The following is a 26,310-nucleotide window of genomic DNA, read 5'->3' as shown; positions in this document are numbered from 1 at the left end:
AAATAAGGACTTTCCATCCAAGCCCTGTTTTACATAGTATACTTGTAACAATTAATTACTAGGTGTGAGGTGGATGAGGCAGAATATTCTATACAGAATTGTTCCAAAAGTTTTTTGTTTCATGGATTCTATCGAAACGGAATGTTTTCTGTTGATTAGAAGGCATGTGATCAAGAACAATTTTCTGAATTTCGTTTTAGTTCAGAATTTGAAAAATAATTCATGACATTGATGGACACGTTTTGAATTTTGTTGAGAGCCAAACATCTAACTCAACAAATGTTTTCTTCAACTTTTTGCAATAATTAGTCAGCAACAAAAGAGAGGTGAGTTGGTCTTTCGTTGTTGTGAACATGTGATCATCATTCTGCCAATTTCCAAATCTGTTTATTCACATTCTGTCAATACGTTGAATTACATGCAACAACCAACTAACAAAGTATTTCATATGTTGCATAGAGAAGGTATCAAATAATACATTTTATTCTACACTTAGTAAGGTCTTTCATTGAGCTTGAGCTAATGAAATTTTCTGAAATAACTGGTTTGTTATTATGACTTGGCAGAGCTCAGATGATGCATTCCACTTCTAAATTCTCCTTCTCACTACAATTATAAAATCAGACTTCCCTCTGAGTGAAAAATATATATTTCCCTCTAACTATTACTATCCTCAATACACATCATACAACATTAAAATCGCTATACTTCCATAGTATTTATCAACTAAAACTAAAAATTATTGTTTGTAAAATTAACACAGAACATACAATATAATAAAACTGAAAAACTTCAATAACTGCATTATGACTGAAACCACTTAAGTATAAAAAATGAATAAACAAATAAGATTTTAAATATTATGTTTAGTTACTTATAAAAACCCAGTAAACAGTATGGGAATGGTGTTCCTATATCACACTACATTGTAATTTAGTAAAAAGATTTGTTTTTCACTGTGTGTTCAAGAAAATGCCAAAAACTACACACAAATATGGTAATAATTTAAAATTTAGCCTATCTGTACTTACTTCACCACATGGATGAAAACAAGAGTGCCTGATATAGACAGCACTGCAATTCTCACCAGCTCCCACATTTTCAAACAGCTGCCTACTGCTATGTACAGTATAACCCGGCGAATATACTTGAAACAAAACGTTGCTAAGTAAAAACAAAATATTAAAATGTTTTGAAATCATCTCGATAGTTTATGTTACGAAGAAAAAGAGAAAATGAAAGTATGACCCAACTACATGCACAAGGCCCAGTGAGTATAAAAGGTATATTTTAATGTTACACAAGCAATTTAAGACACCTCATGATAATCTACACATTTTAAATAAAGGAAAAAAGGTTTCATTCAAGTACACCTAAGAAGACAAGTATAACAAATGAGAAGATATTGAAACACATTTGAATGCAATAAAAAAAACTAACAAGAAACTGCTTATCAGTTTCAGAGATAGAAAATATTTGATTAAGATCTAAAATAGATACCAATAAAAGATGAAAATATTTGTTGTAAACCAAACATAAATAATGGCTGAATTGAATCTGAAATGTAGAAATAAAGATCAACTATTCTTTCTTTTAAGATTCGTTCATTTTTAATTTTATTATTTGTTTAGTTTCCACATTTCTTTGGGTGTTTTAGTTTGCAATTAACAAGCTGGTACAAGAACGGTTTATAAAGTAAGATTAATAGTCATTAACCCTTCTCTTTATGCTTTTGGCCCTTTTTCTTACCAAATAACTTATAAAAAATTAATTACCTCATACAGTATTATTATGTTTTAGTTTATCTATTAATATTTCATACTGTTTTCTTCACTTTCATATTTTTTTTAATATCTGTGAAAAATATACTGATTGTTTTGGCAATCTTTAAACTAATTAATTAGCAGACATGGTTACATCAGTGTAAACCACTGTCCTTTTCTTGAAAATTGTATGACTTATTTACAATAATAAACAATAGACTTTAAATTTGAACAATGATATAGCTGTCTCCATTCAGACTTGAATTATAGCTGTGATTCATAACTTCCTTTCATACAATGACTCTGTTACATAATAAATAATGAGTTATGCTATTCACTTATATATAGTAATATCCTACAAGTTTTAAACAAGCAATTTTGTATTCCTAAAAATATTTCTTATAAAAACAATTTGCCTGCATAATTTATTTGGAAACATTTTAACTTGAGTTTCATTGAGGTAAAAGAAATTCACCTAACTTTCTAGAGAGGTTTTTGCTTCTGACTCAGTGCTAGTCTATGATTGGGACCAGACAGGAATGTTTTCCCATTCTTGTAAAAGTCAACAAGAAGTGGCAGTGGAAACAGAGGAATTTAGTTTCTAACCTTCACTTAGGCACAAGACATGTTTCAACTTAAGAACAGCTGGAGTAATTGCTAGTTGAATTCAATAAACTCAATGTTTTAATACCTATATTTTATTAGAGTTCAAAAATAAGGAATCAATCATGGACCACCCCTTTCTACTACGGAGTTTTGGGACACAGAGTTTAACATAGTACACATTTAGATTATGTGTATGAATTTTTTTATAAATAGCGTTAATATTAAAATTTGTAACAGAAATCTATTAGATATAAAAGGTTTTTAATACATTTTATAAAGCTCAGTAGTTTAGAACAAAACTTTCTGATGTTTCAATGAATTTTAACATTTCCTGACTTTGCAACCACTTATTCCAAGCTGGTAAACAATCTGCTTTCTACCTCACCTAAACAGTGATATTGCATATGTACAGCAGAGATATAGAAATAAATAACTACAAGCTACCAATCATAAGTTTCAAATATAGATTTAATATTAAATTGAGGTAATAATTATTCCATTTCTTTAAAACTCATTTCCACATAGGAATTTGTATTCTCAGTGATATGGTTGTCAAGACAGATATCACAGTGTTGTCAGAGTAACCTATGAGTCTAACTACATAGAAAGTATAATGCCGTTTTATCAACTCAGGAACAAACAAATTATAAGTAAATACTACTATCCAAGAATGACTAGTGTTGGATGTTCTCACAATGTACTGACTCATAAGTTATTTATATCAGAAATACAAAATTAACAGCTTATAAACCACATATCATTTGATTGCGATACTATCAATCAACGTAACCTCAAATTAACAGGCATTTATTATGATCATGCGGTCAGTTTAATAAAAGTGAGAGTCCAATCTATACTGATGTCACCAGAATTGTAAGTTTAGTGCTGTCTGTACAACACAGGTGTTGTGTTAAAGGATTAATACAGACTCTCCATGTGCTTTTAAAACTCATCAGTGACTCATACATGAATCCCAAATAAGAAACCCACGTTTGTACTTGGAACAGATTTAGAACTTCTCTTTCAGTACTCCTTAGCCAACTCTTTAACCCTTCCACAGTTTTTGACATAATATTATATTCATAGCGACTGCATAAAAGTGTTCTACCAACATAATATTATGCATCGTTATACATTCCTTGTTTTATTCTATTGTCTGCCGTAATGTTGCGCAAAAATTATTTCTATGACAACCACGTGTCACGCAAGTAGTTCTGGCGTTTTCTACTACATGTCAGGACTTTGTTGGTCCTCTGATATGAGTGTTACCTTAGTGGAAAACAAAAATTTGAATAAAATAAGTATATTCTAAACTCTACAAACCTGTCTCTGTAAAAAAATCAAAAAGAACGATTCTGCAAAAACAAGATAATTTTAGGGTCATTCCATTTAAAATCAACCTATAAAAAAATAATTTTGAGCCTTAACCTCTCAGATTTTGGTGATTTTTGTATGGAAGTTGTACGTACTAAGTAGCTGCCTTTTTGTGGGTTTTTAAAAACCTGTCATATAAAACTTTGCATTTTAACTAATCTTAGTAGTTAGTTACAACTTCCACACAAAAAATTATAAAAATCAGAGAGGTCAAGGTCCAGACCATTGGTTGATTTGACATAGAATGACCTTTTGGTTACAAAAGCAAAAGCGTTAAAGAATTAAGATCACTAAATCGAGATACATCAATTCAAATTCAGTTTAGTTGTAATTATTATTTTTCTTTCTAACTTCAAGAGACAGTTTTCTCACTTACTTACCTTGTGTAGAAAAATTATTTGTATATAAAACTAATGAAGATACAAAACAAGAGGCTACATACAACTATACAATGTGAAGCAGTATGACATTTTACTAGCATTGATTGATAACCAAACAAAAAATACTACGGAATAATAGGAGATATAGAAATGATAATAGTGATTTTATAGTTTATATATATAGTTCATGTTACATGTATATATTGGTAAATATATTCAAACGGTAATAAAAATTAAAAATCAAAAATTGTATATTTAGCATTACATTATTAATATTGAATATGGACTCAACAAAAACAAAACTCTTAGGAATGAATCAACACTAAAGTACACAGTATACACAATAACTTACTTCGGTAATTCTAAGCAATATATGGGTCAACGTCGATTTTTCTCATATTACAATATAATGTTCCAATAGTCAATTAGAAAAGGAAATGACTAGAATTTCTTGCCGGAAAGCAGTTATAGGGAGCAGGCAACTCATATTACAATATAATGTTCCAATAGTCAATTAGAAAAGGAAATGACTAGAATTTCTTGCTGGAAAGCAGTTATAGGGAGCAGGCAACCGCGAGAATTACCTATTAGTGATCAGGGGCACTGACGTGATCTGGGCTTCAGATTTGAAACTACTCGAGTTAATTTTTTTTCTAAAAGAGCAAGCAGCGCGAAGCGCTGCGCAGCGGGCAAGCATCGTGCGTGATCTTCGTCTATACTGAATTGATTCAGGACAAAGGAATGACAGATTCCTTTACCAGATTTTTACGGAGATTTTGTATTGGGCGGATTATATTGGTTTACTTTGCTTTCCAGCATGTAATTATGTGTTTAAAATTGTTTTACATACATTACCTACATTATATTGTAATATGTAATAACAATTTATCAGAAATTTTTAATAAAAAAAAGGATCACGCACGATGCCTGCCCGCTGCGCAGCGCTTCGCGCTGCTTGCTCTTTTAGAAAAAAAATTAACTCGAGTAGTTCCAAATTTGAAGCCCAGATCACGTCAGTGCCCCTGATCACTAATAGGTAACTCTAAGCAATATATGACCGTCTGGCGGTTGCCTGCTCCCTATAACTGCTTTCCGGCAAGAAATTCTTGTCATTTCCTTTTCTAATTGACTATTGGAACATTATATTGTAATATGAGAAAAATCGAGGTTGACCCATATATTGCTTAGAATTACCCTTACTTCCTCTCTTGCAATAACATTGTTAATTCAGATGTTTTTACATTATTAATAAATAATAAAGCCAAACAGCCAGGCTCTAACTGTTATACACTAATAAACCTTTTCAATTACTACAAACTCCAAATTTCAAAAATAAATCATTCATATTTCATTAATAAAAAAAAATAAACTCCACATGTACAATAACTTGTTAACAAGAGACAGATGACTTAATTACATGCAAATTATGGAAAATTTGTAATAAAGCTTGTACAAGTAACAATTTTTTTAGTCTGAATTAAGAAAGATAACCTTTACACAATAATGAGGTATCAAAAGGTGAGGAGTATACAAGGAAGAGCCATATACATAACATAAAGAAAGTATACATTACAGAAAGTATTGGTTAAAGTAAAACACTATCAACTCTTAAATGTTGCTCATTTGTTATATATATATATTATTATGTATATATATATAAAATGTTAGTCTGTATTAAATCTGTGTATTGTAACAGTATTATTCAAAATACAATTGGGGTCCCTGTGCACCTCAAAAATAAAACTCGGTTAATTAAAGCACTGGAGATTAAAATTGAACCCGTATGGTACCATGAAAAAATTTACTTTTCATCTAATGTTTTCACTGCAAGTATTTATATGCCCAAGTCCTAAAGTGCCAGAGGTGAAACAGGGTATTTTGTAGTACTTTACTAGTGGTAACTTAACATATATGGTATCAAAATATTCAGTTTCTTTTATGTTACAACCCAGGTTGTGAATAAATAAGAATATTTACAAATTAAGTATGGTATCAAAAGTGTTAAAAATCTCAAAAAGTAAAAACTGTTTAAAATTTGTTTAAATAAGATTTGTACCTAATATATTAAAAGTATTACTCCAGTAGGTATTGTATTTTTATGAATATATGTAATGTAAACAAGTATAAATAAAAAAAATGCAAAACATTTGAACAAAAACTTACTTCAAACACTATATTTGTAAGATGACTGACATCAGAATATTTTCATCAGCCATACTAGAAGTAATGACTATAAAACAATTATTTACTCAAGATTACTCAAGAGTTACAAAGCAATAAGGAAGGTTGAAGATTATCTCAATGATAGTGGGTTTCAAATGAAATTTCCATTGTTGACAATAATGGTGAAATAGTGCTCATTGTTAGATGAATATAATACCAATGATTCTGCCTTTGACACAACAGATTATAGATGTAAGCCTGCTCCTAGTAATATGTTACGTATTATAAAAATTGGGATTTTTTATGTACTCTAACTGACTAAACTTGAGCCTTTGTTAAAGACATACAGGTAAGTAGTTTCAGAAATTTAATATGGATAAAAGAGATTAATACTCCTATAGTGTGATATCATTCATTACACAAATCAAATATACATTTGAACCTTCCCTCAAAGTGCTACAGTCATTTTCCAAAGTCATATATGTACAAAGTCAGGCTGTATCCAATAAATTAGCAAGCATTTGGGAATAAAGCTAGTATACAATAATTTCACAGTAGATTTTTGTAATTCTTTCTTTTTATTTTTCAATGGAGTTAAAACAACCTGTTGTTCAACCTGCTAAAACAATAACAACAAAATGATTAACAATTGTGTTTTACCAAAATAACTTTACATTTTTTCATCAAGTTTTCACCAATTTAGTTTTTAATTAACTACAAATGTAATATTGCATCCAGGTGAATGAAATCTCAGTATGCTATGCTATGAAACATCCTTTTTTATTATTACCGAAATAAACGTACAATTCAGAAAATTAATAATTAAGAAAAAACTTCAATGACATGTCACATTCCTATACTGTTACCATTGACATATAAGTGTTGATGCGGCCCGCACTGATGGCCAGGGACATTTCCGATCGGTACTTTCCCAACCTCAGATTATGTGCCAGATCGTCGGAACTTTTCTGACGTCAGATCATATTGGACGATCAGAAATAGCTCTGGTCATCAGTAAAGACTTTGGTGGCATCCCTCGATATAGTACTTAAATTCAAGCTCGGATCACATGAGCACTACTTAATGTTTTATATTTATAATACGTACGTATGAATTTATCTACTTAATACAGCCTAATAACACATACAGTAGTAGATAGAGACAGAGTGACCTCCACACCAACATTGTTTTCTTTTGGAATACAGAAAACAAGACTCGATCGTCATAATAACGTAACTTTCACATGAAGTCAAATAAAGTTTGTTTTTTTGTAATGATGTAGTTGTTTTAGGTCCCCGGTAAGAAAAGCTTTTCCAAAAATAGTAGACTCCAAAGTACCATTAACTGTAGAGAATTACTTTTTTAGGTTAGCCTACTTCATCTTCCAACACCTGCACTTGTCTCAAATGTAATTAAAAAGATTCCCCTAAAAAAAATGTTATTGCCTATAAGTTATGCAATATTCCATACCTATATTCAAATATAAACATTTTATTTGTTAAATAAGCCCTATAGGGTAGGGTCCAATAAGCGGACCCGGTTTTTTATATCGAAATTGGCAAACGATATTACTTAATCATAACCATCGATATAATCAATCGATACTGATGAATTATTTTTAACAACTTAAATAATCTATATGAACAGCTGTAAACACTTTCAAATAATACAATTAAGGTAATATTTTAAATTTCACGTAACATTGTGTATTAAAATGGCCGTCAATCTTAGGAAGCTTCACGAAATTGCTTTAAAAGACGATAAAATATGTTTTTTATGGCTTCAGGATGTTGGGTTAGTACCTAAGAATCCATTATGTGATATTTGTGGAAAGGTAACAAATGTAACTGTCAGAGGAGCTAACATGGTCGTCTTCAGATGCAAAAAAAGAAGGTAATGGTGGACACAACTTTAGTAAAAACGTTTTCGTTCTGTTTCATTTAGTTAAAGTTATGTGTTTCCCTGATTTTGGTTATGTTCATTTATTATTTGTTATCATTAAATTCACATTTTAATTTAAACATATGATTGTTATTACATTTATATCGATTGATAGTCTATGATTCGATATGCGAATATTAGGTATCGATGATTATATTCTTCGATATAAAAAACCGGGTCCGCTTATTGGACCGTACCCGCCCTATATTTCAAAATTACAAAAACTGTAACTGATACAGTAGGCTAGTTGTAGAAAACTTGACCAACCAATAAAATAAAAAACAGAAGTTAGTATAGCCTAGGTTATGATTGCTACAAAATTTTTAAACATCGCACAAACCTCAATGATTGTTTTAGGATAGTAGCCAATGTCCCACCAAAACAAATAAACTTTGTGTATAAAAATGTATAATACATGGAGTAGTTGGGGTAATTCTAAGCAATATATGGGTCAACGTCGATTTTTCTCATATTACAATATAATGTTCCAATAGTCAATTAGAAAAGGAAATGACTAGAATTTCTTGCCGGAAAGCAGTTATAGGGAGCAGGCAACTCATATTACAATATAATGTTCCAATAGTCAATTAGAAAAGGAAATGACTAGAATTTCTTGCTGGAAAGCAGTTATAGGGAGCAGGCAACCGCGAGAATTACCTATTAGTGATCAGGGGCACTGACGTGATCTGGGCTTCAAATTTGAAACTACTCGAGTTAATTTTTTTTCTAAAAGAGCAAGCAGCGCGAAGCGCTGCGCAGCGGGCAAGCATCGTGCGTGATCTTCGTCTATACTGAATTGATTCAGGACAAAGGAATGACAGATTCCTTTACCAGATTTTTACGGAGATTTTGTATTGGGCGGATTATATTGGTTTACTTTGCTTTCCAGCATGTAATTATGTGTTTAAAATTGTTTTACATACATTACCTACATTATATTGTAATATGTAATAACAATTTATCAGAAATTTTTAATAAAAAAAAGGATCACGCACGATGCCTACCCGCTGCGCAGCGCTTCGCGCTGCTTGCTCTTTTAGAAAAAAAATTAACTCGAGTAGTTCCAAATTTGAAGCCCAGATCACGTCAGTGCCCCTGATCACTAATAGGTAACTCTAAGCAATATATGACCGTCTGGCGGTTGCCTGCTCCCTATAACTGCTTTCCGGCAAGAAATTCTTGTCATTTCCTTTTCTAATTGACTATTGGAACATTATATTGTAATATGAGAAAAATCGAGGTTGACCCATATATTGCTTAGAATTACCAAAGTTATAATTAAGTAATATCATTTGTCGGTATAGATATAAAAAACAGGGTCCGGTTATCGTACTCTACCCTAACTGACAACTAAAAGCTAAAGATATCTAATGCGCTATGTAATTTAACTGTTGCTGTTTAAGTCAGCTGGATTCTGGTCTGTTTTGCTTTTACATTTTTTCGATATATATTATAAGTAGTCATTTTCTTGATCAGCATAACAACCTGGGGAAGACTTTAATAAGCGGCCTAGGCTTACTCATTATTCGGTTGTTTTTATCAAATGGTTTGATTGTTTTTATTCAAAGGAATAATTTGATGTTACAATTTATTTAACTTAGCATATGATTACAACTTATTAGTTATATTTTAATGTAAACATTAAACAGCAAGAAGTAAACTAATATTTTGAAACTTTGCAATAGCAATGAATATGAGGAAAATATGTGAGATATTTCTCACAAGTGACTGTTTCATTGGCTTCAACGTGTGGATTTGGCTCCTGGTAACCCATGGGGAGAAGTCTTTCTTCCATTTCACAAAAGCGGTTACTATTTTATATCAAGCTGGAGAAGTTATAAATGTTGCAAGGTTTCTTTGATATCCAAGTCTAGGCCATAGTTGGTTTTGTTGTTTTGTAATGTTATTGTTAAATTTAGGTTTTTCAAATTGTAATGTACGAGATTCTTCTTGTTTGTGTCTTGATATCTTCATATTATAGCCTAGTAATTTATTATAGCCTAACTCTTATTGTGTATGATTGTTACATTGGATAAGTTGGATAATTTATCAATAAGTCGGTAAGAGCAATTGAATAGCGAGTGTAGGGTTCTTATTAGTCTCCCCACAACCTGGATGTTTTGGATTGAAGGTGTTTAGTTTTTTATATCGGCTAACACTGTTTTTAGAAAATAGATATAAGTTTAAACTTCAGAGCAACTATTATTGTAAAGGTAAACCCAATTTTTATTGTTTTGATAGTAAACTGTATTTAATTCTGAATAAAATTATATAGGAAAATTTTATGTTTTGACTGATTAACTGATTTGCATTTTTGGTTTAACTCTTCATAAGAGGTTAAAAGCTGTGCCAGTTAAGGTTAAAATAAATACCAGTTCTAGGGTTAATTTAATTAGGAATTAAGTTACTGCCAGTTTCTCTAGAAACTCCAAGTTACAATGCACAACAATGAACACTTTTATAGTTTCCCAGTCCAGGGCTCAACATGCAAGATTAAACTTACCAACAAGTATTGAATTGTGTACACGTCTAAAATGAGAAAACCCAACAAACTGAACAAACAACCAAATTAAAACTGAACCGAAACCGCCGGACAGTCGGACACTTCAGCAATATTGCATTAGTAGACTACTTGTGTCAGTTGCTCGATTGTGTGTTTTCTGTTTTGTATTTGTTTGTACCAACGCGTCCACTGTGGTCCAGATACCGCTCAGTTTTGCCACCTGTCCCGATTTTGTCGGCACAGTCCCGAAGGAATATTCGTCGGAACGCGTTTTGTGCCAATTTATCATTTCACACAACAAATTAATATTTTTCATTGGCATTTTTATTAATGGTTTTAACTTAATAATACAGTGGATAATAATTATAATATATTTCATTCTGGCAACGCCAAAACATGGCACTGACAGTAAATACGAACACTAGTGACGCTCATGTGAGCTAGTTCATGACGAACTCCTCATGAACGGCATGAGCCACCCAGGTGGGCTGATCAGCAATTTCGGAGAGAAAGAGTGTGGATAGAGGTTAACTACAGATAGCCTGTGTATTAGAATAGTGGATCAGCTTTCCCACGCATGCGTTTTCGCTCCATATTTTTTTACAACGTAACATTGTGTTTTCATCTTATACTCTGAGTTACACACCTTTCAGTAGTTTAGTACCTACTAGAGGCCACAAACTGTTAATAGGTTATGACCTGAAAGAGGACCTGAGCCGAGAGTTGCCAGATGCTGGTCGCTGCTTTTGAAAAGTACTTTTAATTATTAGAATTTTTGTGATAGAGAATACAAATAATTTTATTCCACATACTTAGTATACCTACACAAGAAAAACAAAGCTTATTCGTATGGAAAATTCATAAACGAGTATAAAAAGTTTTAAAAAATACAGTATTTCCCCGAAACCCCTAGAGGTATTCGTGTTTAGACCGTTTGAAATATATGTAAACTGTATCATGATATCCCAGGTAACATTATCTGGAGTGTCGTTTTTTGTAATCTTTCAGTATGGGCAGATATGTTAATTTAAACATAATAAAATGGTTAGGCCATTATGAATTTTAATTTAAAAGATATAAACATTAAATGATCCATTCTTCCTACATTCGGACTACCGTTCTCTCGTACTTAGACGACCACTCCTTGATAATTTAAAATACAAAAAAGTACAATACTTTTCCAAGTATTTCTTAAAATTGCTTATGGAATCCATAAAACAAAGACGGTTTGAAATCGAATATGGTAATCGATGAGCTTACTCAAAATTAGCTAGGTCCTTGATTATAGTAACACGTAACAATAAGTGGGACATTATGTTACTCTATAGTAATAACGTTATACGTATATAAAACATTATCTACATAAACTATAATGTTCGTATCAAGACAATGTTTCTAATAATCTGAGGAAAAGCAATTACAAACTCATGTATAATGAAGCTGCATGGATACTGTAGTCCTACAGCCTGTCTAGTGAATTATGAAAACAATTCCATTCCCCAATTCCTATGCTCTATTCCTTCCTTTTCACAAATTTCTACTTGGGTTACGAAGTGAGGTTATGTTTCTATGTTGTATTACGATTTAAAACTATCGTGTATATTTTAGTGTTTCAGGAGCTATATTTCAATTTTTAAAATGGCTAAAGTAGCAGGAAAAATGAGAAATCTCAAGAAGGTTGTTGAGAAAATTGAACACAATCCTAAGATGAGAACTACCGTTCCTGCAGGAAAAGCTTCTCCCAACCCTCCTTTCGGGCCAATGTTAGGTCAGGTAGGCTACTATTTATTTTTATTGTTCCTTCACCAACAGCATTTACTTGTGAAAAATTTAAACCGTATGTTTAACAGTACTTACAAGAGAGCACTCCATGGGTTATTTCAGAGCCCAGAAATGAGCTAGCTTACTTTGGTATACTAATATAATGATTAACAGTGGGCATAAGGACTCCTAGTTCCCAGTGTCAACTTAACCCTCAAAGTGCTATTGCACACTGTAGGATGTAGGCTACTTGTTGTAGAGTACGATAAACGGACACGGTTTTTTATATTGATTAGAGTACGTAATCATCAATACTTAATATCCATTTATCGAATAGGCGTTTATAAATCGTATTCACATATCTATAGTCTATCCATAATCACAATCCTATTTTAAATTAAAATAACTAATACAATACACATAGTATCTATATCTAATCTTTTAAATAATAAATGAGCTCTAACGATCAAACAAACTATAGAACTGGAAATAGGAAAAACTCAAATAATAATGAAATGATAACAACATAAAAAACATTTCTAACAGAAAATACGAAATATGCGTAATTATTTATATGTTTTCTCCTTTATAGCTTATAGTTGTTGAAGCATCTTCTCGAGAAAACCATACTTCTCTTCTACACAAATATTCACAGAGATTATCTGCAAGCAGATCGGCTGATAGTATGTCACTTTTTAAACTTTGTGTCATGGTGCTCTGTGAGCTTTCGACTGTCTGTTATCTAGGATGTAAAAGAAAATATGTCTATTATATGGAAAAGTGTTTATAGCTGATACAAGTTAGTTATTGTTCAAAATCATTATCGGTTAGTTATATCGAAAGTTATAATTGAGTAATATCGTTAGTCACTATCAATATAAAAAACCAGGTCCGCTTATTGTACCTTACGTGCTACTTTAACCACTAAAAAGCTACTTTGTGTCAATCCTTACTTCTGGTAAAATAAGAAAAACATCCCTCAAAATAGTATCCAAATTCAAGCTCAGATCGTGTGAGTGCTTCTAAAGGTTATTTTTATATTTGTATGTACGTATGTATAGCCTAATAACAAATAGTAGATAAGAATGTCATACTACTCAATAATTTTGTTGTGTAGTGAAGTTTTGAATTAACCTATTTATAATTTTATCAGTCTATGGTATATGTAGTGAGTTAGTTAAATTTTTAAATTTGGAACAATTATTTCAAACTGAATCACGTTATAGACTTTTAATATTGTATTATAGTGAAGCTAAATTATATTTGTATATGTCAAAGAAATATATATATTTTAAATTATAGAAAGTAATACAAACTTTGTTTATACTTAGTTTGATCAGTACTTACAATTATTTAAGAGGGTAAACATATCTGATAGCTTTAGCTTAAATTGTTCTGTTTGTGATTTGATATTATCGATCGTTTAAGTGTTGGATACTTATTACACTGCAGCTGTTTGCCTTAGCCACGCTCCTTAAAACCACTTTTTACAATATCTTTTACCACCACAGAAGTATGTAGCCTAACTAGGCACAATGACCACCAAGTGCTAAGACAGCTGACTATCTAAACATTGCTGATCTGACGACTCACGCTATATCTGAAGTACTGTACACCATGGTGAAGTTTGCTAATATTTTTAGAAAGTATAAATCCATTTATACAATAGTTAGAGCTAATTATGTCAAGTTTGAGAAACTTTTACTTGGTTTTCAATTTTATTAATGTGATAAAACTAAATGTTTTAAAAATTGTTCTAAACTTTTTATTTTAAAATCTGTGTTTAATTTTTTATGACTATGCCTCCATCCTAATTCTTCATTCTGCTTTTAAAGGTATAAGGTAATTACAGCAGAAATGAAAGCAGTGGTAGGCAGGCTTGAATGGACAAAACAAACCAATATTATTAAATTTGTTACCATGCATGGTAATGACAAATAATTTATTAATTCAGAAGATTTAAATTGATTTTGATACGCTAATCAACGTAATATTAATTTAAAACAAACACTCCAATAATATAAGTTTTTTATTTTTGTGAGGCCTTTCGTACTCAATGAGAACAGACCCAGATGTTCTCATTGAGTACGAAAGGCCTCACAAAAATAAAAAACTTATATTATTGGAGTGTTTGTTTTAAATTAATATCTAATTTCCAATAAGAAAAGAGCTTCAAGAATGTAATCAACGTAAACTGATTTTTTTTATGGTGATATTCATTCAGATATTCCTTCTAATGTCTTGGATTTGAAAATTTTCACGTTTTGTGTCATACACTCAATGATTCTGCTGTACCTCCAAATTGTTCCCCATTCAGTATACTAGGTAATTCATATCAATCTAAAAGTCAAACTATTCAATTCTAAGCAGCAGTGGTTCTTAGACTCTGATAAACCCTGAGGGGTTTTCGCACATGTGTGCAGGGCATGCATGTGAAAACAAGCAACACCAATAGACCTGCATCTATTGTATGCTATTTTGAAAATACACATACTTTAATAACCAGCTACTGGAAAAAACATTGCATGTGGCACAACGCATTACATTAAACACTATTCATATTTCTTACCTGTTTTCTCATAGTGTATCTGTGAAAAAATCACGTTTGGCCATAGCCTAAGTGGTCCAATCAGTTTTTGGTTGAGATAATTTTTTCCTGAGATGGAAAAATTAGTAAGTAAATTTCTTTTATCTTTCCATGATGGATTAGAGGCATTCAAAGTAGGAAATGTTAGTTATTTTGTAACCATGGCCAAATTAAATGGGTTAAATATAAAAATGTGGATTTTACATTAAGGAATTATACATTTTCATAAATGAAAGCATGCTCTTCCCTCTGCCATTTTATACTCATAAAAATATATACTCATCTTTTGCATACTTCATATCCTTATCTTGAACTGTTTTATTCAGAATCAGGCTGATCAAAACATGTATCTAAATGCCGTTGTAAATACCTATTTTCATATCAGTATTTTTTTCATCAAAACAGTTACATCAAACAGTTAAACCAATGTAAATAACAACTGGAAGAAAAAGGTGTGTCATATATACAGGGTAGGAAAATTATTAGCAAACCATTAAATTATGGGGGTTACATTTTGGAAGCTTTTGAATGTTGAAAAATGTTTTTGACTAAATATTACTGTTAGAAAAATTTATTGTGCAGGAAGGAATTCCATGTGACCCATATTATTGTAACTTATGTAATAAATTGCATTATGAGTACCGTCTAAAGCTGTTGGTAATTGTAAAATGTTTGGAATCAACATTGGTTTCTAACCAGATTGAAATCTACTATAATGAGGTGAAAATATAATAATACTGGCAATGTCAAAGGATTCGATTCGGCATATTGTGAGTTTGAGTAATTAAGCTGAATATTATCTTTACTTAAATTTTTACAAAGTTGTTATACCCCTGTGTCATAAACAAGAAATATAACTTGGCTTTCTATTTGAGTATTTGACATGTTTAGGATTTGAAACTTTCCTCTCCCAAATAGTAGTGTTGACTTTCAATAGCAACAAAGAGTATTATATTATGAGAATAATTAGTTCAAAACTTTTACCATTAGGATAATGGTTTTTTTAATAAGCAAATTGTTAAAAAATGAGTGATCTAATCAAATTTACTTAATTATGTTTCTGTAATCTCCCTGCTTGGGGTTCATCAATTCTTATAGTATTATGTTTTCTCTTTACCTATCCAACTTACAGTAGGCCTACTTCAACTTATTTATGGACTTACATCAAATTTTTTAGAGAGGGTTGAATATCGCTGCTGTTGTCAAGGACTTCAATGAAAAGACTAAGGATATGAAGCCTGGTATTCCCTTGCCAACGCGGGTCTACACCAACCCAGACCGAAGCTACAGGTTGGTTATACACAAACCAACAAGCATGTACTATTTAATGCAGGCTGCAGGCATTCAGCGAGCAGCGATGCATCCAGGTCAGTTAAACAGGGTTTTTTCGTATTATCATTTTTCAGGAAATATAAGTATAATAATGGGAATAATAATATATTAAATTGAAATTATGATATGTTATTGTTTCTTAGTTTTATTACTAATAACGAAATAATTATTTTTCACCGCTTAACAATTTAAAAAAAACCCTAAATAAACATTTCAATATATAAATGTTTTACAAAATATATTAAACTTTATCTGTAATGTATACTTTGAAAATGTACTTTGAAACTTTGATTCCACATGAAATTACAGGCATGTACAGTAGGAATATAGGCAATATTTTTAGTTCAGGACTTAATAAAAAAGGCTGAAAGTACACTTTTTACTCAATGTATGGACATCAATTATAGGTTCAAGAAGTGATATGTCTTTTATTTCTGAAAACAAATTAGTTTTGTAAAAAACACAATTCTCTTAAATTATATTTAATAAAAAATTATGATTTCCTGAAGTCATAAATGAATTAACCCATTATAATTAAAACTTTATTTTTGAGGTTGGGGTTTTATTGTTATTTATGGGATAGTACACTCTCTGTAGATAAGTGCATCTCTAATATCTTTCTCTAAAAATTACAAACTTTTCACTAAAGTTTATGATGTACCATCAAAATTATTTTAAATGCATAAAAATAGGCTAAGCTGAAATACTGTAAGTTTAAATTTAAAAAAATATTAACTATCAATAAAGCTGTTAGTTTACTAAACAAAGCCAAATTAGGTTTGTATTCATGCAAATTGTGCAACTAACTGTTGAACTGAAGGAAAAGTTTATTTCATTTTATGGTTTTACAACAATGTAAAAAATAACTTTATAACATTACCGAAATAGTATGAATGTGGTCTCACGTATACTGTATCACATGATCCATGTTAGTTAGGAACTGCTACTATCATGTCCAATAGTAGACATTCTGCTCTGGTCTCAGGACGTAAGAAACAAACAAACAAGTCATTAGTTTTAGTGGATAGACCTGTTGGCTGACCTATGTTTGGTTTTCTTCAATGCCAGAATGCCTACATTCACTTGATGGGTTTCTAATTAAGACAAATTGAGTCTTGTATTCTGCATGGATTATTGCATGCAATATGGTTTACGTTCCAATGAAAATTATAATATTCTCACCCTAAGTTATAATTATGGAAATTTAATAAATTTGAATTGTCTTGTCATTAAAGTTAGGAGGCTTGAGAAACCAATGGGGGTAAACTTGGCATAATTTGCTTATTAAGGCACTCGCCATGAATGGAGAACAGGAAAAAGTAAAGGTATTAAATTCTTAATACTGGGCAAGCTCTAAAAATTTATGAGATACTTCTTAATGGTCTTGATTTTTTAATTCCGTACGTTGATGACATTCTTATCTCATCTACAAAGAATTTCTAGATAATTTTCCTTTAATTCTTTGATAGCTATGCAGTCACAAAGTTCTCCACAGATTTCTTAAGTTAATTAACATAAAATGGCTTTTAATCATCTGCCACTAAACACCAAGCTCCTTTAAATGAAGTTGGTGTTAAGCTCTGTGGATCACAGCCCATCCCATGGTAAAAGACTTTGGGGTCATCCTTTTGCAATTTTAAACGCATTCTAGAACACAGTACATTATTAATCCATATTACTAATAGATCTATACCATATCTATTTGTGATGGAATTTGTATTTTATTGGAAGTTGTAATGTAAATAAAACCTTAGAAACTATGATTCTCGCTCATAATAATAAACCTTTTAACAATCTGACAGCACCTTTCTCATTAAAATAGGATAAATTAGAATACTCTCATGGATTGATTGCTGGTTTTAAAATGTATTTGGAAGCCAAAAGGTCCCCAGTTTGTTAATTAAAAAAACATACTGTGCCAAATATTTAATATTTTTCTGGGCAGAAGAAAGGAAAATTCTCTAGCTTTTTTAAAACAATTTTATTACCTCAGTCGTTGTATAACAATGGATACAACAGAAGTTTTGTTTACTTTAAATTCCGTTTGATTGTGAACAATGGTTAACAATGTACTGCTATTACAATTTAAGCAAACCTGATTGTGAAGAGTGAAATTACAAAATCCAAGTCTATCCCAAAAGTTAAACAAGTGGCTAAGTGGTGTGTATGTGTGATACGTACTCGTTTAATCAAACTGTAGCGGAACCCAGACATAATAGTTGATGCTATACTGCGCTGTGTGTAAAGTTGTGTACCCTTTTTCTAGATTTAGAAAATAAGTCCATAGTCTATAGGTGAACCGCTAATAAAGAAACCTGCGCAGAAGCAAATATTTGAGCAGCACAGCGCAGGAGGGGGCCCCCTCCGGCGGGGGGGGAGTGGCGAGTGGGGCGGAGCATCTTCTTGTCAGCTGTTTAATAAATCTTGTCTTGCTCGCGCCATATTGTTTATTACTGCAGTTACTTACTTGGACCGTTCAATTCGAACGAGTCAGTTAGGTGAACGAGTGATCCGGATCGGAGAGCAGGAGTGTTTCAAAAGACCCGTTCACTTTGAAAAGTTTTGTTCAATTTGGCCTGGCAACTGAATAAATTTTTTGATACTTTTTTTTCCAAATCAGGTGAAATGAAAAAATGAAATGAAAATGGTTTATTTTCTTAAAAATAGTACAATAAAACACATAGGCTATACACGTTTTGCAACAAACGTAAGCAAATACCGGTATATACATTGTCTGAAATCATGTATCAGAGTGTAACAATACGGTACTTATACGTAGTTAATTATTTCTTATTATAATAAACCTTGCATTAATTCTATTTTAATTCAATTAAATTTTGAAATAAGAAGAGTAGTATAAACCGGGATGAGCCTACACGGGCCTAGGACCTGTGCGTAGGCTCTGATCGTGAATATTGGAACTCAAAACTTAATAATAGAACAAATGATTTTATAAGTAAAAAAATAGTAGTTTAGTAATTTTTTATATGATTAATGGTTTTAGAATTTATTTTTAATCCGGCATGGATGGCAATGACAACAGTGACCACGCAGGCAATTGATGAGTCACATTGATAATGATACGTAAACCGAGTATAAATCTAGTTTTGCTGCACTGTCATATGGAAGTATTAGTTATGGTAATTATAGTGAAGGACAGACCGAATAACAATAAATAGCGAGGAAGGGTTAGAAGTTCAGCGATAACAAGGGACTATAAGTCTATATACTTCTTCGCCATCTAAACGATAGTAACCCATCCTTCACGCGTTTTTAAACCAGTTAAAGATTAGGTAAATTGCAAACACAGAAGCGAAGTTGTAACTCAAACACACGTTACGGTACAAAACTTGAGAAATTATAATACAAATTTGTTAGGCCTACGCTGAATGTTTTTTTTTAAATATAGAAACTGTAATGACGACTTGTTGCGAGTACCGTGTGTTATGAGTATAAGTTCTGTGTAGTAGTGTGCGTAATATTATTTTAATGACTTCAGCTGGGTATTATGAAAAGTGGTGGTAACTTAATCGATTAAATGTTTAAAATGTGTTCTTATTTATTAAAAATTAAATTAATTTCAAACAACGCATTGTGTCTGATGTTTAGTAATTTATTGAAACATTTTGTAGTGAAATAATCTTATGATAAATCAAAGGCAATATTATTAATCAAACCAAGTCATGTTCTTAAGTATTAACGTTTATTGAAACATTTGTAGTATAGTAACATAATCTTTGATAAATACACTTAATTTTTGTTAATCAGTTCTAATAATATTATATATTTAAAATATTTAATAGATTCTGAAACAATACATTTTTGTTAATTGGTATTATCTATCCATTCACTGTAAAATATTGTTGTTTCCTTCTCTCTATACAATTTTTTGTTTCAAGCAGTTCCTTTCGTTCACTGGTCATTCTATCCAGTCGTATCCGAACACTTTTTTTGTTCAGCTACACGCTCTAGCGGGAAGGCTTGGTCAACATCTGTACTGGCTTCCAGTCAACTCTAGCGGGAGGCTTAGTAACACGACGGGTCGCAGCAGTGAACGATACCGACTGAGCCGTGATGGAGTTCAGTCCAGATGATTTTATTGTATTGAAATAGAGGTGAGCGCCGCCGAGCAGTGGTGGGGATGCTTGGAGGGGCGGCGGAGGGATATTTACCCCACACCCTGCGTGAACTCAAATCAACCAAGGTTTTTTTGTTAGCGGTTTACCTATAGCTATATGTTTCTTATACCAATCCACCACTCAGCTCAGAGGATTTCAACTTAATTTTCTCAGAACAGTTTGCTGTAGCAAGAAAAATCAAAACATATTTGTTTATTTTTTTGCTCTAATTATAAATTTTACCACAATATTTTAACTTTACTCATTTTAACATAAGCTTCTTAACATAAAATGTGACAAATGTGCAACCAAAACTGTATTGGTTGGAAGTCACAAATCTTTATAGAGACAATCTAGTTTTAAACATTACAATTTTTTTAAGGTAAGTAAATTCCAGATATGTAATTTCTTAATGATTTAATTGATTTGGCCTTAGTAATGAAAAATCTGTTTCTTTCACTCAGTTTTGAGGCTCTGTAATTTTGAAGGAATAATTTGTGATTCCATATTTATAAGAAGAGACTGTTCTATTGTGACCTCCTTGAACACAGTACCGTAAAGTTCCTATTCAGGTGAATTAAAAAAAACCCTCTACAGGAACATACCATTGTTTTTCCTTAGCTATTGGTTATAACAATTATGTTGTTTTAGGAAAAGAAGTTGCTGGAAAGGTAACTTTGAAACATGTGTATGAAATTGCGAAAATTAAAATGGAAGACCCGCCTAATGCTTTGAAAAGTATGGAGTATATGTGCAAACAAATCATAAAAACCGCTCATAGCATGGGTATAGAAGTTGTGAAGACATTAGATCCTGAAGAATACCAGAAATTCCTGGATGAGAGGCGAGAAATTGTAGCACAGCAGAGGAAGGAATTGGATGAGAAGAAAGAAGCAAAATTGTTAAGAACTGGTTAATGTGCTATTAATTAAGTAAATTAGTTTTGTAAATATTGTTGAAAAGTGTCTTGTAAATAAATGTAGGAATTATACTAAACGTTTCTGCAAAGTATTTCTTTAAGCATACAAACCATATTGAGTGTGATAATTTGATCCATCTGTACCTACTCTCAAACTGACAGTATTGAGATATCCTATGACTTTAGTATGTAATGGCTTATGGATGATGGATATGTGTGTGCCAAGTCTCTAACCTCAAAATGACAGTGGTCGGGTACCCTATGACACTAGTAAGCTGTGTTAATGTTATGACATATAGATGGTTGATATGTCTGCGTCAAGTTGAAAATCACATAGCAACAAACACTTTGCTTAAGATACAATAATTATTATTAAATACTATTTTTATTCAAACAAACATAATAAAAAGTTAGTTGATAAATATTCAATTTGCTACGAATGGACAAAAAGTAGATTTTATGTGTGGCTGTTATCTCGAATTATTGGACCTCTTAACTCTCTAAAATTAGTCATGGGTTAACACTTTTTGTATGAAAAATCTGTTATAATGGGCATGTTAATATATTAATAATATTTTGATGCAAACCGTAGACTACATGCCTTTTGATGCGGTGTAGTTACAAAAAAGTCATAATTAAAAAACTATTATACATACGAATCAAAATGCTTACATACCAGTATTTCACTTGTTTTCTTCTCTCTTTTGATTTATAAATGTTGAATTCTGTTGAAAATTAACCACATAAAAAATGTTTAGCACGTGTTTTAAAGAATTATCAATTTCCACATGTTTCATTATAGAAACAATTAAATCTAAACATAATATTTACATTCATTTTACAGTGTGCCATTTAAAGATAGCAACCGTCCATTGATTATGTACAGCTGTGCTACACTTTAAAGTTTATTTTATGAATTGTGTAACTAACATCCTGATAGATGCCACAGTGTAAGTAGAACAATAAAATTAAAGATGACAATATAGTTAAATTTAAAACGTCCATCACATAAAACTATAGGATCTATGTTCTTCTGGAGTTTTCCTGTTCCTTAAAGGTACAAGAACCACAATCAAAATGTAAAATTTTTTAAATTCCATCTTAAAACCGGTATAATTATAAGCATATCTATATAAGGACATGTTTAAAACCATGGACCTGGTGGAAATGAAAGTAGGTATACAATACTATCAAATCATTACAAGTACAGATATTTACAAATATAATTTCTGGCTAATTGTGAACAAAGTCCAATTTTTTAGAAATGTGCATTTGTTGTGTTGTGCGTTTCTAAAACGTGGATGTAGTTTGTTAGGCCAGTGGCCCATGAGGGCAGGCAAAACAAGGCTTAAAAGGGATCGGCCTCTTCTTTTTTATAAAAATAAATAAATAAATTTGTCTGATCTTTTAATAGCCATGTCACTGTCTACTATGAAGTGGTGGATATATTGATCTACTGATCATATTTACTTTTTCTCATCTTACCAGTGACATTTGGTTTCAGAAATACTTGCAAATCAGGCTCTAACTACAATAAAACTCCTAAGTATAACACATACAAATTATATCAATTGGGGAATAATATTAGGTACTGTAATGCCAGATTTCAATTACCGTAATGTATAAGTTTATTTCTACAGATTTTTGTGTTATTTGCAGACATGTTTATAATTTTTTTTTAATTAGGTTATAATCGAATACGGTAATCAAATTGTAATAGTCTAAATCACTACTGCCCAGATTGAGCTGCTAAATATCAAAACACAATACTTGAGCTCAGCCACCTTTCCGGGTTAACAACACAATTAGAATTTCATTCAATCTTTGGGGGAGGAAGGAATGAACTAATACAAATTCACTCCTAAATTAACATACAGAGATTTCAATTCTAAAAACTAAATATTAATTCAAATGTCCAATTTCATGTCTTTTTATAGTTATAAGAACTATATCTGTCCTTATTAAAGACCTATATTTTGTACAGTTTGGGGAGGTGGGTTTCCTGGGTCCTCTGTACGCCAGTACACACCAATAAGTAGTTTGATTTTATTGGTCTGGTTAAGTATATTCTCTTAACTTTGAATTCACAGTAAAGTAAGAGCGGGAAGGAAGTGGGACGGTCGTGCTGAATCATTAGATGAATTTATCTTTTCAATTCTTAGAAGAACAGGGGAGGAAAGTAGTGCTTGTAACACTGGAGTTTTCCTAAATCCATTAGATTAATGGTACTATGGAAGGTTACCAACTCTGTATTGTAAGAGGAAATTCATTTTGATAGTGTATATTTTAATATCTCATTTGATTTTCACTTCTTCCCTAAATGTCGTCCTGTACGGAGCCACAAGATGTATGGGTCTAGAGTCGCTTCTGCTCTTCAAGATAAACCTACTATTTTACTGTTATCATAAAAACTATCCTATCTGCATGAGTAATGGACAGAACTATTTTTATCGCATAGTCAAGAAACTTAAACTCCATTAAGAAAGCAAGCTTAAAGAACAACTTAAACTTTATTATCTAGCTTAGACAGATCAGAGGAATCGGTTTGAATACTTTGTAGCTGACAGGCTACCGTAAATCCAAGAGTTCAGAAAAGTATAATGTTTGACTTTCCTTCTGCAGGGATATGGATTACTGCTATGAGGCAGCCAGACTACAAAGAATCTTGACAAAATCTTTTTGACCCAATGGAAATCTTCAAAAAGACTATGTGATAGCATTTTGATATTACTACTGCACAATAGTATGAGAAATGCTCAATACCCTTTTTTAATATTCCATTATGTCTCTTCAGTGACAATTTCATCAAACACCCATCATTCCAGGTAGTCTTTGTTGAAGGCATCCCCTCAGGACTTTGTCCAGATCAGCTTAGTCCATGGTTATTGTCTCCAAAGTTAAATGTCTAAACAACAGATTCTACCCATTTGAGTCTCCTTATGGGGATTGCATCTTATTAGCCCTTTGACAATTCACTAATGACTATTCACACCATCTAATTGGGAATTTTTAGAGCAATTATGGCCAAAGGCCATGTTGTAATGCATCAATATAATGAGCAGTTGTATTATTCGATCCTTGAATAATTTAGTCTATTAAATCTCTAATTGTTTTTCCTAAGTCATGAGAGAGACTGGTGGACCACCACATTTAAAAAGGAGTATTGAACAGAAATCCCTTGTATTGAAACCGAAACATCAACTGACCAGGGAAGTCATAGGGAACAATCCTTCATTAGGTGGTGAGTTGGATCAAGGATTCTATCGCAATGAAGATATTATACATTCGAAGCTGAAGTATACATTGAGGGAGAGTTGATTATTGAATCATAATTGATTAAGAGAAGTGGACTGGACTTCTAGTTATCCAAATGTATAAGTTTCTTCGTGTTGTGTGAAAATGGATACAATCCCGATTCCTTGAAGCCACAGTATAAATAACTACCAAGAGCCTGCTTGTAGGGAGAGTTTCTAAACTTACGTTATTATGGTAACATCTTCTTTATGAGTTTTCAAGCAGCTGGTGGACACTATCCAGAGATATTCTTTCAGGGGTGATCCTCTGTAACTATAGTGTATATGTTTTAATAATCTGGAGATATTAAATTTATGATTAGTGTCAGAGTGAGGGTCTTAGAATCAACGCTGAGAAACAGTCATGGTTCCATTTGTAAAAAAGAAAAAACCTATGCATCCACGTCGGTGCATCACATAGTATCGTCACCAAAAAAAAATAAAGTTGGTGCCCAAAAGTAGTAGTGCCCATCTGAATAATGTGTCCTTGAGACCTTACGGTCATGGGAACTTATTGTAGCACCTCCTCTAATTCACTTGAGGTACATGTTGTCTTTGGGGTCTTCCTTAAAAAAAGGAGCACATCATCTGCTTGTCAACAATTGGAGCTATAGGTGGAGTAGGATTACTCTCACTGTCAAAGAAAATGTGCTGTACTATGGACAATATCAAATGTTTTACGAATACATTGTTTATTGTTCATTTTTTCTTCCTAGTTCACAATTACCCTAGAGACAACTAGGTCAAGAATAAATACGCCAAATCAATTAGTATGGTATATTGGTAGCTCTATGGGAACCAAATTAGGATTTGGCATTTTCGGTCGGAAGTGGAACATCATAATACATAAGTGGAACCATGGGAGACTCATACTATCTCATCTGTACTTTTAAAGGGAATACAGAGAATGTATGCATGTAATAATATCTTTTTGTTATTGAACAGCCATGCCGTGATTAGTTAACTCCTATCAAACATCCGCAATTTTCTCTGGAAGTCCGTGCACAAGTACAAAATAAATTGCAGTAAAGAAAATCTAGCCAGGGCCTAACTCTAACCTGATTATCGCTTTGCAAAATCATTTGTCAAGCAGTCTTAATTTAATAGTACATTTCAATAAGTAGAGAACGACTAAAGGCATGATTTACTTTAATTAGAGGTTATAGCTACTTTAAAAAAGTTTGCATAAGATGGGCCTCTTTGGTAGAGATTCTACACGTCATTACAAACTGGACAAATAAATAACTAACAGTAGGAATGTCAATTGAATGCATCTAATTAAATTATTTAGCGTTTTTTTTTTTTTTTTTTTTTTTTTTTTTTTTTTTGCAGTTTGTACATGCGCTCCAAGTAAGAGTGATCTAACCTATAAACAGCGTGCCAGCCGGTGGAGGCGCCACCGCAACCGCAACCAACGGCGAACAGAGTAACTATGATCGATCCGATGTAGGCCCATTGCAAACAGAAAACAGAGCGCTGTAAGGGCCTGATATAGAAGTAGCTATTAGGATCGGAGAATATTGGTAACAAAGTCACATAATATCATATTGGGCAGTGGCGCACGTAGGAT

At 32.0% G+C, this 26,310-nt stretch overlaps 2 protein-coding genes across 7 annotated transcripts in view; one reads left to right on the top strand and one right to left on the bottom strand.

Moving 5' to 3' along the window:
* Window positions 1-26,310, bottom strand: part of LOC124352707 (retinol dehydrogenase 12-like) — a 51,174-nt gene that overhangs the window by 14,666 nt on the left and 10,198 nt on the right. For 2 of the 6 annotated variants that reach the window (XM_046802323.1, XM_046802325.1), the window contains exon 2: window positions 1,032-1,147. The exons of 2 other annotated variants lie outside the window; for them this stretch is intronic. In XM_046802323.1, coding sequence (XP_046658279.1) covers window positions 1,032-1,147 — 116 coding nt within the window. Of the gene's footprint in view, window positions 1-1,031; window positions 1,165-10,730; window positions 10,925-26,310 lie in introns of those variants that run through there. 2 more of the 6 variants (XM_046802327.1, XM_046802324.1) reach the window with 2 other exon arrangements.
* Window positions 12,233-21,528, top strand: LOC124352709 (39S ribosomal protein L11, mitochondrial). Its single transcript, XM_046802331.1, has 3 exons — window positions 12,233-12,503; window positions 16,256-16,445; window positions 21,180-21,528. Exons 1-3 carry the CDS (start codon window positions 12,369-12,371, stop codon window positions 21,443-21,445), a joined length of 591 nt encoding a protein of 196 aa, XP_046658287.1. The 5' UTR covers window positions 12,233-12,368; the 3' UTR covers window positions 21,446-21,528.

The sequence above is a fragment of the Homalodisca vitripennis genome, chromosome 1 (genome assembly GCF_021130785.1).
Source record: "Homalodisca vitripennis isolate AUS2020 chromosome 1, UT_GWSS_2.1, whole genome shotgun sequence".
Classification (NCBI taxonomy): Eukaryota; Metazoa; Arthropoda; class Insecta; order Hemiptera; family Cicadellidae; genus Homalodisca; species Homalodisca vitripennis.
Note: the sequence above shows the minus strand (reverse complement) of the source record. Positions and strands in the feature narration are given on the sequence as shown.